The 15000-nt window shown below is 42.2% G+C and overlaps 1 protein-coding gene across 1 annotated transcript in view; it reads right to left on the minus strand.

Annotated features, from left to right (window-relative positions):
* Positions 1–15000, minus strand: part of LOC140358668 (retinoic acid receptor alpha-B-like) — a 23503-nt gene that overhangs the window by 7663 nt on the left and 840 nt on the right. Inside the window, exons 2-5 of the mRNA XM_072443669.1 lie at positions 7218–7372; positions 6258–6399; positions 2370–2530; positions 1792–1968 (exon numbers count right to left, since the gene is read on the minus strand). Coding sequence (XP_072299770.1) covers positions 1792–1968; positions 2370–2530; positions 6258–6399; positions 7218–7372 — 635 coding nt within the window. The remainder of the gene's footprint in view (positions 1–1791; positions 1969–2369; positions 2531–6257; positions 6400–7217; positions 7373–15000) is intronic.

Consider the following 15000-nt stretch of genomic DNA (forward strand, 5'->3'; position numbering starts at 1 on the left):
CCATACACCCCTGAAGTACTCCATACACCCCTGAAGTACTCCATACACCCCTGAAGTACTCCATACACCCCTGAAGTACTCCATACACCCCTTAAGTACTCCATACACCCCTGAAGTACTCCATACACCCCTGAAGTACTCCATACACCCCTGAAGTACTCCATACACCCACCCCCAAAGTACTCCATACACCCCTGAAGTACTCCATACACCACTGAAGTACTCCATACACTACTGAAGTACTCCATACACCCCTTAAGTACTCCATACACCCCTGAAGTACTCCATACACCCCTTAAGTACTCCATACACCCCTGAAGTACTCCATACACCCCTGAAGTACTCCATACACCCCTGAAGTACTCCATACTCCCCTTAAGTATTCCATACACCCCTGAAGTACTCCATACACCCCTGAAGTACTCCATACTCCCCTTAAGTACTCCATACACCCCTGAAGTACTCCATACACCCCTGAAGTACTACATACACCCCTTAAGTACTCCATACTCCCCTTAAGTACTCCATACTCCCCTTAAGTACTCCATACACCCCTGAAGTACTCCATACACCCCTGAAGTACTCCATACACCCCTGAAGTACTCCATACACCCCTGAAGTACTCCATACACCCACCCCCAAAGTACTCCATACACCCCTGAAGTACTCCATACACCACTGAAGTACTCCATACACTACTGAAGTACTCCATACACCCCTTAAGTACTCCATACACCCCTGAAGTACTCCATACACCCCTGAAGTACTCCATACACCCCTGAAGTACTCCATACTCCCCTTAAGTATTCCATACACCCCTGAAGTACTCCATACACCCCTGAAGTACTCCATACTCCCCTTAAGTACTCCATACACCCCTGAAGTACTCCATACACCCCTGAAGTACTCCATACACCCCTGAAGTACTCCATACACCCCTGAAGTACTCCATACTCCCCTTAAGTATTCCATACACCCCTGAAGTACTCCATACACCCCTGAAGTACTCCATACTCCCCTTAAGTACTCCATACACCCCTGAAGTACTCCATACACCCCTGAAGTACTACATACACCCCTTAAGTACTCCATACTCCCCTTAAGTACTCCATACTCCCCTTAAGTACTCCATACACCCCTGAAGTACTCCATACACCCCTGAAGTACTCCATACACCCCTTAAGTACTCCATACACCCCTGAAGTACTCCATACACCCCTGAAGTACTCCATACACCCCTGAAGTACTCCATACACCCACCCCCAAAGTACTCCATACACCCCTGAAGTACTCCATACACCACTGAAGTACTCCATACACTACTGAAGTACTCCATACACCCCTTAAGTACTCCATACACCCCTGAAGTACTCCATACACCCCTGAAGTACTCCATACACCCCTGAAGTACTCCATACACCCCTGAAGTACTCCATACTCCCCTTAAGTATTCCATACACCCCTGAAGTACTCCATACACCCCTGAAGTACTCCATACTCCCCTTAAGTACTCCATACACCCCTGAAGTACTCCATACACCCCTGAAGTACTCCATACACCCCTTAAGTACTCCATACACCCCTAAAGTACTCCATACACCCCTGAAGTACTACATACACCCCTTAAGTACTCCATACTCCCCTTAAGTACTCCATACACCCCTGAAGTACTCCATACACCCCTGAAGTACTACATACACCCCTTAAGTACTCCATACTCCCCTTAAGTACTCCATACTCCCCTTAAGTACTCCATACACCCCTGAAGTACTTAAGTAAGTTCAAACTGACCAGAATGTCGAGGCAGGCGGCTTTGAGCAGCGTGATCTGGTCGGCGATGGAGAGCGTGGTGAAGCCTGGAAGCTGCTTGGCGAACTCGACAGTTTTGATGATACATTTGGTGGAGAGCTCGCTGAACTTGTCCCACAGGTTGACGTCTAGAGGCACGCGATGCTCCGAGCTGTTGTTCTGGGTGGAAGAAGCGTGCAACAATCACACAGAGGGAAAAAGGTTGTGTTTAGAATATTAGAATGCCTATAGTTTCAAATTGAGGAGTTAGAATGTTATCAATTGTGGTCAGATTAGACATGTTTTCACCTGGTTTATGGTTCATATCTCTGTAATAACTGAGACAATTCACAAGCAGTTTCAGCATATATAAAAAACAAAAATATATATAGCTTTTTTGCATAGCAGTTTCAAAAAGTGATGCCATTATTAAACTCCAAATACACTTGAGATCATGATATGAATCTGTTTTTTTTGTCTGGACTATAATCCCAATTGTTTGACCTCGTTCATTTGATACTGCAATGACAACTGAATGAGCATTTTGTCAATACCCACAGTGCAATGCTGCATGTGCATACCGTGGTGTATTTTCCCAGTTGACCCAGTGACGGGAAGGTGCCCTGGTGCGCCCGCCGCACTCGCTCGATCATCTCCTCCGTGTCTGCAGACAGCACGTACACCTCGGGCTCAGGCAGTTTCTTCTCATCCTTTTTCTTCTTGGTTCTGTCGTTGCGCACCACTGATGGACACACATATTAACTTATATTATCTAATCATCACAAAGGCGCCGGTCCAGCTGGCAGCCCGGTGCAACGCTCCGCTCTTTTTTCACACTTTTTTCACACTTATTGTGCTTTATCTTTGTATTTTGTAAATATTTTTCTACTTTAGTTGTACGATCGGGACACGCGCTGGAATCGCTTTAATTCAACTTGTTTCGACTTTGTTCGGCTGGATTATTGAGTGTTTTCGTCGTGTCGTCGTGATGTGCACTAGCTCCGAGCTAGCCCCCCCGGCCCCACCGCGCCCCCCGGCCACCGTACGGCGCGCGTTTATACAAAGGAGGAACTCATAAAACTGCGGAGAACCATCGTCTTACCCGGAGATCGTCACGTTATCTCGACGGACATCCTAATTTTCCCCCTCCATCCCTTTTAGGGAAATGAGAGGTTTTGTCTATAGGAGTTTTTGTTTATAAGAGTTCTTCTATTGAGAGTGTTTTTTAAACTTCCTATAAGTGATCTGTCCTTTTCCTCTGTATCTACCTGAAATTTCCCCATGTGTGGACAATAAAGAAATATCTTATTATCACGTAAACGGTCAATTTAAAGGTTTCAAATCTCCATATGTTTGTGGGAGAATTTTTCTAGTAGATTCTAATTGATCCTTCTCTTTTCAGTCGTATTTACTCATATTACTGATGAACACATGTTGCAAAATGCTTGTGCTTCTCTGTAGAAACTAGCTCAAACAAAAGATGCATTATGTCATGTTTCAGGTGCTTGTCTCCTCAGTTTAGCATTAAACTAGCCTGCTCACTGTAAGGCAAGGCAAGGCAAGTTTATTTGTAGAGCACATTTCATACACAAGGCAATTCAAAGTGCTTCACAGCAGGAAAAATGCATTAAAATCACAAAGAAATTACAGAAACAGAAATACAATAAAATTAACTAAATTAAAAATTATCAATCCAACTGATTTTCTAAACTAATAAAATCACAAACAAAAGAGAAGAGTGCAAAGAAAGAATCCTTTCAGTCATATGCGCAGCTAAACAAAACTGTTTTTAGCTTAGATTTGAACATTGTCAGAGCAGAATCTGTCTCACATCTTCAGGAAGACTGTTCCAGATTTTAGCTGCATAAAACTGAAACGCAGATTCCCCATGTTTAGTCCTGACTCTGGCACCAGCAGGAGGCCGGTCCATGTTTTGTCCTGACTCTGGGCACCAGCAGGAGGCCGGTCCCTGAGGTCCTCAGAGTCCGAGATGGTTCATATGGCACTAACATATCCAAGATGTACTTTGGTGCTAGGCCATGGAGAGACTTGTACACAAGCTGAGCTGCTTTAAAGTCTATTCTCTGAGCCACAGGGGGCAGTGCAGAGACCTGAGAACAGGACTAATGTGATCATACTTCCTGGTTCTAGTCAGGACCCGAGCAGCAGCGTTCTGGATGTACTGCAGCTGTTTTACAGCTCGTTTGAAGAGGCCAGTGAGCAGGCCGTTACAGTAGTCTAATCTACTGGAGACAAACACATGGATAAGTCTCTCTAAATCTGGTTTTGACACTATATTTTTGATTTTGGCAATGTTTTTTAGATGGTAAAAAGCTGCTGATGTTATTGATTTGACGTGGCTATTAAAGTTCAAGTCTGAGTCCATTATTACCCCCAGATTTCTAATTTGGTTTGTAGGTTTTAGAGCGAGACTCTGGAGGTGACCGCTAACACTTTCTCTTTGTTTCTGTGGGCCAAAAACGATTATTTCAGTCTTGTCTGAGTTCAGCTGGAGAAAGTTGTTTTGCCTCCACACACTGATCTGTTGGATGCAGTGACAGAGTGAATCTACTGGTCCATATTCACCTGCCGATAGTGAAACATAGATCTGAGTGTCGTCTGCATAATTGTGATAGGACACATTTTCACTGCGTATCAACTGACCTAACGGCAGCATGTAGAGGTTGAACAGAAGGGGACCCAGGACTGACCCTTGGGGCACTCCACAGGTCAGGGTCATGTGGTCTGAGACACAGCTACCAATTTCAACAAAGTACTTCCTGTCTTCCAGATAGAACCTTAACCAGTTTAGGGCAGTGCCAGTGATGCCCACCCAGTCCTCTAGTCTCTGTAAGAGGATCCCATGATCGACAGTGTCAAAAGCAGCACTCAGATCTAACAGAATTAAGACTGAGGCTTTGCCCGTGTCAGTGTTCAGGCGGATGTCATTTGTCACCTTGACAAGAGCAGTCTCAGTGCTGTGATGAGGTCTAAAACCTGACTGAAAAACATCAAATGAGTTGTTTATTAAGAGGAAATCTGTGAGCTGTTGGTAAACAACCTTTTCAAGGACTTTGCCCCAAAATGGCAGATTAGAGATGGGCCGGTAATGACTCAGTACTGCGGCATCAAGACTGCTCTTCTTTAGGAGAGGCTTTATGACCGCAGTTTTCAAAGACATTGGGAATGTTCCAGATTGAAGCGACATGTTAACTATGTGAGTGAGTGGTGCTAACAAACTGTTCAGCACAGACTTTAGAAATCTGGTGGGTAACACATCAAGGCAGCATGTAGATGAACTCAGACTGGTGATGATCTCATGGACAGTTTTGTCAGTTACTGGTGCAAAGTGAGTTAGCTCTAAGTGTCTTGGTGGTTTTAGGGTAATTTTTTGCATTGTGGGATTTATAGCATTTTTAATGCCCTGAACTTTGTCATTAAAGAATAATGCAAACTCATTACACTTGGATGTGGAAAAGAGTTCTAACGGCAGCTGAGCTGGAGGGTTTGTTAATCTGTTAACTGTGGCAAACAGGACACGCGAGTTGTTACTGCAGCTTCCAATTATTTCAGAAAAATATATTTCCCTAGTTCTACATAAGATTAGGTTGTACATGTTCAGCTTTTCTTTGTAAATCTCTTTTTGAACCTGGAGCTTTGACTTGCGCCATTTCCGTTCGGCCCTGCGGCACTCCCTTTTCTGTGCCCTGACCGAATCATCATTTCTCCACGGCGCCTTCTGCTTATTTTTAACCATTTTAGCCTTTATAGGGGCGATGGTGTCCAGAACAGAGGGCATCATCTAAAAAAAAGAAGTATACAATAAATGCTAGATAGATATGACAATAGCATAAGGTGGAACTCGACAAGACAAGTTACATAATGCACCTTTAAGTCATTGTCAACCATTTTCATCGTATTAACATCAGAAAAACTGTGTGTGCTTGCAGTTTGTGCTTGCAGTTTGCAGAACGCGCGCAGATATGGGAACAAATCAATCTAAAAGTGATGTGTCCTTCCCGGAGACACGTGTCATGCTGCAATGTCAAATAAATATGGGAAGGTCTGGAATGCTGCCAATGTGGTCAGATAAATTTGGATTAATTTGATTGTATTTCTGTTTCTGTCATTTCTTTGTGATTTTAATGCATTTTTCCTGCTGTGAAGCACTTTGAATTGTGTATGAAATGTGCTCTACAAATAAACTTGCCTTGCCTTGTTTTGTATATCTGCATTCAGCCTTGTGTATGTGCACAGACTCACCACCAGGGGGAGACACACAGCACTAATGCAAACTGACAGTGGAAGAGCCATTGAACCATGTCGGTTATTTTTGGTGATTCTGTTTGAAGTGAGTTGACTCGGCACAGTTTGTTCTGCTTCTTCTTTTGGAGCGCACAGTTGTTTGTTCCTGGTGTTTGCTCGTCCTGTCTTTGCAAACAAGAGGTTCTACAAAAGCTGATACTCACACTCTTTGGACATCCCAACGTCCAGGCATTTCTGAAGCCGACACGACTGACAGCGGTTCCTCGTGACTTTGTTAATGACACACACTTTGTCTCGGTGACACGTGTACACCATGTTCTTCTGGATGCTCCGTCGGAAAAAACCCTGAAAGGGAAAAACATTTAGTTAGTGGTAAATATTTATGGTTTATTTAAAATGTTGTGGTAAATGTTTCATTGTCATTAGGGCTGCAACATATAATCCACTAATTGTGACTATAACTATACTGCAAAAAATATATATGATCATGGTAATTGTCATCTCAATGACCATGATCATCTCAACCATACAGGCTGTAACACAGACAGTGTGACAGTGACATAATTAGATCAAAATGACAAATAATAATGGCATTTTGATTTTCATCAATAATACAGTTTATTCATTTGGTTGGTGTTATTTTTTATAGAAGCCTTCAGTCACCAAATTTCAACCTTTTTATGGTTGATTATGTGTCTCAAAAGGTTCAAAAGGAGCAGTTGCAATGTCTAATATATCACAAAACTGTGAAGAATACATGGACTATTATGTTATCTGGCAATGATCTCACTGGGAAATCATCATATTCAATAAATATGGTTTTAAAAGCTAAACATAACATCCTGTTGACCATCAAGCGCTCCACTGCTGCAAAAGGTGTGTGTGCTAAGTGCACTTTAATCCTCTGTTTGATCAAAGAGTGTGTGTTGGTGTCTAACTGTCACGGCATCATCTCATGAAAACACTAGCATCACCGGGGCAGACGCTAATAGCATGCGTCCATTCTTTGTGCATAGGATTAGATCAAGCAAAGAGGCTTACAGATCTGGCAGGAGGCGTAAAGGTCACGACCTCTGTACCTTCACATTATGCAGGCCGCGTTTTCACACTCCCTCCAAACAGACGGTGCTACGAGAGCGTTGTGGTTGTGATAGTAGGTGTACCTTGCATCCTTCGCAGGCGCTGACTCCGTAGTGGTATCCAGACGATTTGTCCTGACACACAAAACACGGCTTGTAGACGCGGGGCGGAGGCGGCGGGGACGGAGGGCTGAGCACCAGGAGGTCTTCCCCTGAACTCGTGCTCTCAGTTTCTATGGCTGCAGGAAAACACAAAACCAGTAAGAATGAAGGTCGTGTGAAGCGAGTGGATTAGTGAGACGTTTCAGTTCATTATGTGAATCATCTTCTGGAGTAAATGTTCCACAAATGTGTCAAAGCAATTCTTTTTTTTCATTCATTCATTTTCTACCGCTTGTTCCTGTTCGGGGTCGTGACTGGAGCCTATCCAAGTGACTATGGGCCTTAGGCGGGGTGCACCCTGGACAGGGGCCAGCTCAGTATTAACAGGACGTGTGTACATTTATGACTAACTTTATACATGTTGTTTATTGTACAACATGCAATTAGATTTGTAATTGATGAATTAAAATTAAGATTCACATTTCAAAACACATTCAAGTCAATTCTCAAACAAGATGAGGGTATACACTAATACAAAACTAAATGCATTTCTGAACATTTAGAGGTCTCAAACGTTACAAGTTTTAGGTCATTACAGTCCAAACCATGTTGTTAAACTGGAGCCGATGACGCTTCCTGTCACACACTTCCTGTGTTTCAGATTCATTGTACACTTACTAATAAATACAGAATGACTTGACTATTCATCAATCTAAATGGTTTTAATGTACTAAAGGTTTTGGGGGAAAGAAATGAGTTGATAACAAACACTGCAAATATCATGTATGAACAAATCATAAATATCCTGGTAAAATGTGCTAATGTTAATGAATAAATCTACACTAACTGTTAAATGTGCCGTAATGTAGTTTTAATGAAACAAAAACTGGACATCTTGTTTTAAAGCTTGGAACTTCCACAATACAATAGAGAAAAAGAACATTAAAAGATTGAGATGAACATGAAGCTGCCACGCCTGTAAAGTGCATAAAACAGAGGGTCGTAACCTTTTGACCTATATTACCTATAGCTCTAAGATACGACATAATCTAATAAAAATGTGATGGTCACAATTAAGGTTATGGTTATGGCTTTAGTGTTGGTCCAGGAATCAAACACTGAAGCTTTTTGCTGTGAGGAGTTTCCTAGCCACTGAGCCACTGAGCCACTGAGCCACTAAGCCACCGCGCCACCGAGCCACTAAGCCACCGCGCCACAGAGCCACCCACTAAGCCACCGAGCCACTGAGCCACCGAGCCACTAAGCCACCGAGCCGAGCAGAAAAGACCACCATTATTTAAGTCCTATTAATACTATGTTTAAAAAAAGCTAAATTCTTTAAAACAATGTTCAGTCATTGGGACTAAAGTGTTCAAATATATCAAACGTACCAGGCTCTTGTTTTGACCACAGTCGTACAGGAAGTATTATTTAAGCACTGTTAAATTACTATTATTATTTGTTTTTACTATGTTATATCAGCTATGATACTATATCAGCCTTAAACTCCATTTGAGTCACTTCATTGGAGATGACGTGACCAAAGGAACGTGGAGCGCGGCCTGCGAGGGTTGTTCAGGTTTTAGACCAGATCAGATGGAGCTGGAGGCAAATCAGCACTTTATTTATCTGCAAAGAATATACTGCACTAGACTCTTTTAGAAGTCCAGCATAAACACAAGAGGGAAATGTGCATAATCGCAGTAATGTTGCTCAGAAAAATGCAACAGGCAAGGGAAATATACATGTTACACCTAATGATGAGGTGAGAGATGTGGTTATAGTATATATAATATATCATTTACACTACATGGCAGTGCAGCAAAGGTGCCTCCTGTTTAAACTTCAAGATAAACTTGTATTGTAATGTTCTGGGGCATTTCTAACACTCTAATGTAAGTATGTTATGATACACGTTTGACTGGAAGTAGTGTAAAAAGCTCTAGATATTCTGCTCCATAATATGCTTTTCTCATAGAGCATGACATGTTATTTGGGGGAAATGCTTAACACTTTTAGCATCAACCACGTAAAATAACATACATCAATTGACGTCGGGCCCAGATCCTAACCACGTTTCCAAAGTGCAACGTTATTCCATTTAAAACATGATGTTCTGGCTGCACAGTTTTATTTGACCGTAGAGATCTGGCAGTGACAGCCTGTGACACATTTAAAGGTCTTAACCTTTAAGATTAAGTAAGCGCAAGCATCCACTGGTCTCTCTTCCTTTCAGCCTCCTAACCTCTAACCTAACAGCCACGGGGCCCCTCCCCCGGCCACTGGAGCCATACCAGACATTCCTCCAGTGTGAGCTGCCCTCCCCTCCACAGCTCTGGTCTGTTTACATAGAAGGAGGGGGGGGGGGAGATAGATGGATCCTCCTCTGCCATCGGACATTAGCCTGGTTTCCATGGGCTGAGTGGACCCAAACGCTTTGAAAGTGTCTTAAGTGAACTGCACCGCGGGCTATTTAAGGTCCGAAGTGACCCACGGGCAGTACTGCCTCCCAAAGGGTCCGGGCATGGACGGCTCCTGGTTCACTTTAGCTAAGAGGACGCACCGCAGCAAGAGCCAAGTCTAAAGGCAAAACCAAGATCGTAAAAAGAAAGAAATATATATATATATTTTTCTTTTTTTTTACGAAACGTGGATGAGACGCCATTAAACATAATTAACTGTAAAGAGCTACAAGGCAAATGGGTCAGGGAGCCAGAGCCGGTCAGAATGTACCTATTGTTCCTCTGGGCAGTTTGTCTTCCTCGGCTGTGACTCCCACAGCTCCACACACTCCACTCTCACCTCTGTTTGTCTCACTCACACTGAGACACGGTCTGAAGACTCAGGACGGTCAGACCTTACGCCAATACATGTTCTCTCATCTTATATATCCATACATCTCTTATATCAGAACTGTCAATAATTTGACTAGACATATATCCATATAAAATGTACGATACAGCCAATATTTATGTAAGTCGGTGTGGAAATCTCGGCAGAGGAAAAGAAAAACATAAAAGAGGATAATATAATTTCATCATCTTATCACTTTCTGTTCCTGCCATTGAAGAAATCCAGTTGAAGAACGTAGACCTGAAATGCTCCATGAGCAGGATCACTAGACCAATGTCTTGGCACAAAAAAAACATCATCCAGATAATGAATTAAGCCTTTGGGTCACTTCTAAATCAGGGAGTTTATAAGGACAACATGCTTAATGTGCCAAACCTACAGAAGTGTTACATCTGCAGACATATGTGACCAAAACCATGAGAAGAATAATGATGAGAAAGTTCACTTAAAAGTGCGTCTAATGATAAATGACCAGAAAGAATCCATTACTTGATGGATTTTTGGGGCCTGACAAGGTGAAAGAGAAATGAGCAGGTCTAATGTTTACACTCACATATCAATGACATGTTCATGTGCCTTAAACTTTAGGGCTTTAATAACATGATCAAAGAAGGGACAATCCCAAATCTTTAACCCTTTTTTACCACATTTGAACCAAAGTGGTGAATATTGTTTAAAGAATGAATGCAATAATGTCTCTGGTTTATTATTACAATGTAAGTGTGGGTTTTATGTGGTAAAAGATTGACCTTTATTGTCTTTACACAAGTATTGCACAAGAACAACTCACTTGAACAATACTTCAGCCATTTGCACTGCTGGTTTTGCCCTGTTGTTCTCTCTATATTCTATATTTTTGAATGTGTATTTATTTGACATTTTTGCACTCCTTTAATTGTAAGAAAGTAAGAGCATCCAAATGGTGCTGTGACCTCTAGGACTGACTCAAACATTCTTATCCTCGTCCTGATCATCAAAGAGCACATGATCCTTTCTTTGGCTTCAGACGCCAGACACACAACACCAATTCCACTTTGACAAACAAATTGAACAGCGACTCTAAAGGAATTTTGTATTCATTGTAAATTTGGGGCAGAGGCTTAGGTTTCATTGTCAAAAAACATGTTTCATTGTTCGAATAAGTAAGAAATTGTTCTACAAAAGGTAAAGTGAAAGTAAAAATGAGCCTTTGAAACGTCTTTATTTTTGACCTACAGAGTCTGGAGCACAACAGTCATACAGATCTTGATCATTTCCTTTTACGAGTTACAGCATCAAAACCCTAAACCTCAGCAAATGAATGTGTTATGAAGGATTGTCTGGCAAACGTTTCTGGTGACCGCTCAAGAAAAGAACCAAACCACACCTAAGAAAACAAAAGTCAGAGAAATGAGTCTGATATTTTCCGTATTTCCCACTGTTTGACCGCCACAATACCACCATAACCACGGGAACAGACGAAAGGCAAACACGTCATCATCTAACTGGACTCCCTCTGGACAAACGACCAGAGGGACACTGGACGTCGCCAATAAACTATGAGTAACTGACAAACCAACAAGTCCTACGACCTGGAGGATGGAACACTATGAACCCTGACCACGCCAAACACCTCCAAGACCAACCGGTGTGAGCGAAAGAGCCAACCACCACTTCATTTTGCTTCTTAAATAGTCCCAATTATTATTTCTTAGTTCTTACGATTACATTGTGACCTAAATAATCACGATTCTCAAAAAAACAGACTCCTGAAGTGACACACTGCGTTTCTCTTTCAGCGCCCCAATGAGGGAGCTTCAGATCATTAAGGAAAAGGGTTAAGTCAACGACCACTGCAAGTTAAACATTAAACAAGAGAACGTTCACTTTTACCATGCTATCATTTCATCTCGAATGCACAAACGCACACAACAAATCCAAATGCGTGACTATTACAGCGAGGGCTCGGTATTGCCAAGACCCTTGCGATATGATACGTATCCCGATACAGGGGTCGCGATACAATACGTATCCCGATACTTGTATGTCCCGATACAATTCCCTCATTACGATACGTATGGGCATTTGTTTTATTCCGGATAAGAAAATGCATGAATTTTCATGTTTATCCACAAAGCTTATGCAAAGAACACATTCAAGTAAAGTTGCCAAACAATTGGCAAGGTCTGTGTAATGTGTGTGATGTGTGTGAGTCTGTTGACCCTCTGTTTGTGTCTATTTGTTGTTGTTTTGGTCTTAAAATCCCGTTTCTTCGGGTCGGGCTCGGCACTAAGCTAAGTAGCGCTAGCGCGGAAGTGGCCGTGGCTAACGCTAAGCTAACAGGCGCTCAGCGGGGCCCTGTTGGATAGTTGTATTGTTTAACCGCTCGGTTTTATTGTTTAACCGTTCGGTTTATGTAGTGTAGTGTAGTGTAGAGTAGGGAAGATATGTGTGATGTTGGTGTCAGGTTTGTGTTTAAATAAATCAACGTTATTGAAAAGTATCGATACGGCGACTCCGTATCGATACGCGTGATACGGAGCCCGTGACGATATATCGCCGTATCGATATTTTGAACACAGCCCTAATTTACAGCGCAAGCGGAGTCCTTTAACTTTCAACGGCGAGCGAAAATCACAACGCATTTATTGGACAGGGGCGCTCTTTTCCTCTTCACGCTCGCTCGGGTCAGACTCGCTCAGTGCATCCTCACATTCCCAGACAAAACTGTGAGAGGGTCCAGCAGACACAAGAGAGAGGTCATTCAGTGCGGAGGGAGAGAAGTGATGACTGGGCAGCTGCCACGGGGAAAGAAAGAGCCAGATAGAAAGAAGGAATAAAGACTGAGCCGGAGATGTAGGTCACTTCCCAATTGTCAGTTGAGTCATTGCACTGGATCACACCCAGGACTGTTCAGAGTCGGGCCTATTGGGGGGGGGGGGATTGCTCAATGTGTGTGCGTGCCTTTCGTCCGTGTAGGCCCTTTGACCCTTGAACCCGCTTGACTCTTTTCATTCCGCCCGCGCACACACACACCTCCCAATCTTTACGGCCGTAATTTACGAGCCCGAGCGCTCCGACTTCCATACATCACCCGGGCCCCTTCTGCCCCTTCTCAGCGGCTTCGGCCTCGCTCCTCGTGACCGGCGCTAACTTGTCCAAAGTCTGAGTCACGCCGACATCAGCGCATCGCCGATTCTGGGTTTACTGTCAGACTTTTAGCCGTCTAACCCGGGGGTGGAGCCGGATTTATCTTATCAAGTCGTTTGTGGAGAGCGTTGATCTAAGAAGGCAGCGGGAACAGGGTTTACCAGACCTTTTGGTTAAAGCCATTTTGAGATTAAGCCAACCACGGGCCAAAAGAAAAGGCTAAAGCGGGGTGGACGTCTCGTAGATTTAGGAGTTGCAAATAGGGATTCACTTGGAGGTGATTAATTACACCATTGAAAGCTAATTTTTAACTTACTTCATTAGCAACATAATTGTTTCGCTTCGAAGGAAATGCAAGTATTGGCCAAGCAGAGTTTGTATTAGTGGAGTTTCTTCATAGAGAGGAACTCATCTATGGGCTGTTCTTTACGTGGAGCTATAAATGATCAATTCCAGATGAATCCACCACGTTTAGTAAAAGGCTGTGAGTCGTTTAGTCGGTGAATCGGTTGATGGTGTTTCAGTCGACCAAAATGTGTATTAGTCGACAAAACATTTCATTAAGACGTCGAGTGACTTTATTCTGGACTGTATCTAAGTTCTTTTTTTAATAAATAAATGTTTTTGCATGAACTCCCGTGCATTCTTAGTCTTGTGAGTGCAGTTTAGGTCAGACATTTGAGTCAGATCATAGAGATACTTAGAGCTTTTGCTGGTTTCTGTCGACTAATCGATCGGCAGGGAATGTCTCAAGTCGACACAACAGCCCTAAAGTTTAGACCATGGAAAACAGAGCAATGTTAGCCAGTGAGATATGAAGATAAAGTCAAATTAAACACAGCCTAAAAGGTATGTTTACATCCTGAATTCCTTGTTTAACAGTTCCACAATGTAATGGAGTAAATGTCGTGACAGGCCTATGTACAATACCTTTGCTCTCACCTAAATACACAATATAAATACAGACCTAAATACACAATAGCATGTTAGATAGTTAGAGCTTATTTGAGGATAGTATCAGTTAATATTATTACAATACAAAACTTAAGTACCACACGCGATATTGACATAAATTAACCACTAGATTCTTTTTTCTTTCTTTAGCATCCCAATAACTATATGAAATACTATGTCAGTCACTCAAACAGAGATGCATTCAAATGTGTCTTTAAATGACAGACTTTATAAACCTGTATTTAGACCTTTCTTTCAGTCAAATCAGTTAAATATACTTGAAATTCAAATTTGTCATATCCTTAAAACAGCGTTCACAACTTCAAATCATCACTCATAAGTCTGATAACACGCCCACCTCTAGTTATAAGTGAATTAAAGAGCTGCAAGTGTGCACTAAATCCAAAGTTTTAAGTGAAATCGGAGCTAATTGTCTGACATAAGGTTCCTGGACGCATGAGGTCATTTGTGTGTTCAGGTGTAAATAGAACAGTTTGAGGTTGATGTATTTGTGTAGATTTAGTCTGTAGATACTGTAATAAAGCACAAGGGTGGTTAAAACTGCAATGCAAACGCTTTAGCTGCCACTATAGAATACAAAATGCATTCAATAACCGTTAAACTATTTGATTGTAAATGTTTAGCATAACAATAATGATATGTTTCAGCTTCCTGTGCAGCATATGCAACATTTTCAGGACTTTTTCCATTCAAAAGACATAACGATATTGTTTTAGAGATAGTGTATAACAATAGTGGTAACCATGTGCAATACTGACTTAACCATGTGCAATACTGACTTAACCATGTGCAATACCGTCATATTCAT

The sequence above is a fragment of the Eucyclogobius newberryi genome, unplaced genomic scaffold (assembly GCF_026437365.1).
Source record: "Eucyclogobius newberryi isolate DKJ021-1_F unplaced genomic scaffold, fEucNew1.0.hap1 SCAF_13, whole genome shotgun sequence".
NCBI lineage: Eukaryota > Metazoa > Chordata > Actinopteri > Gobiiformes > Gobiidae > Eucyclogobius > Eucyclogobius newberryi.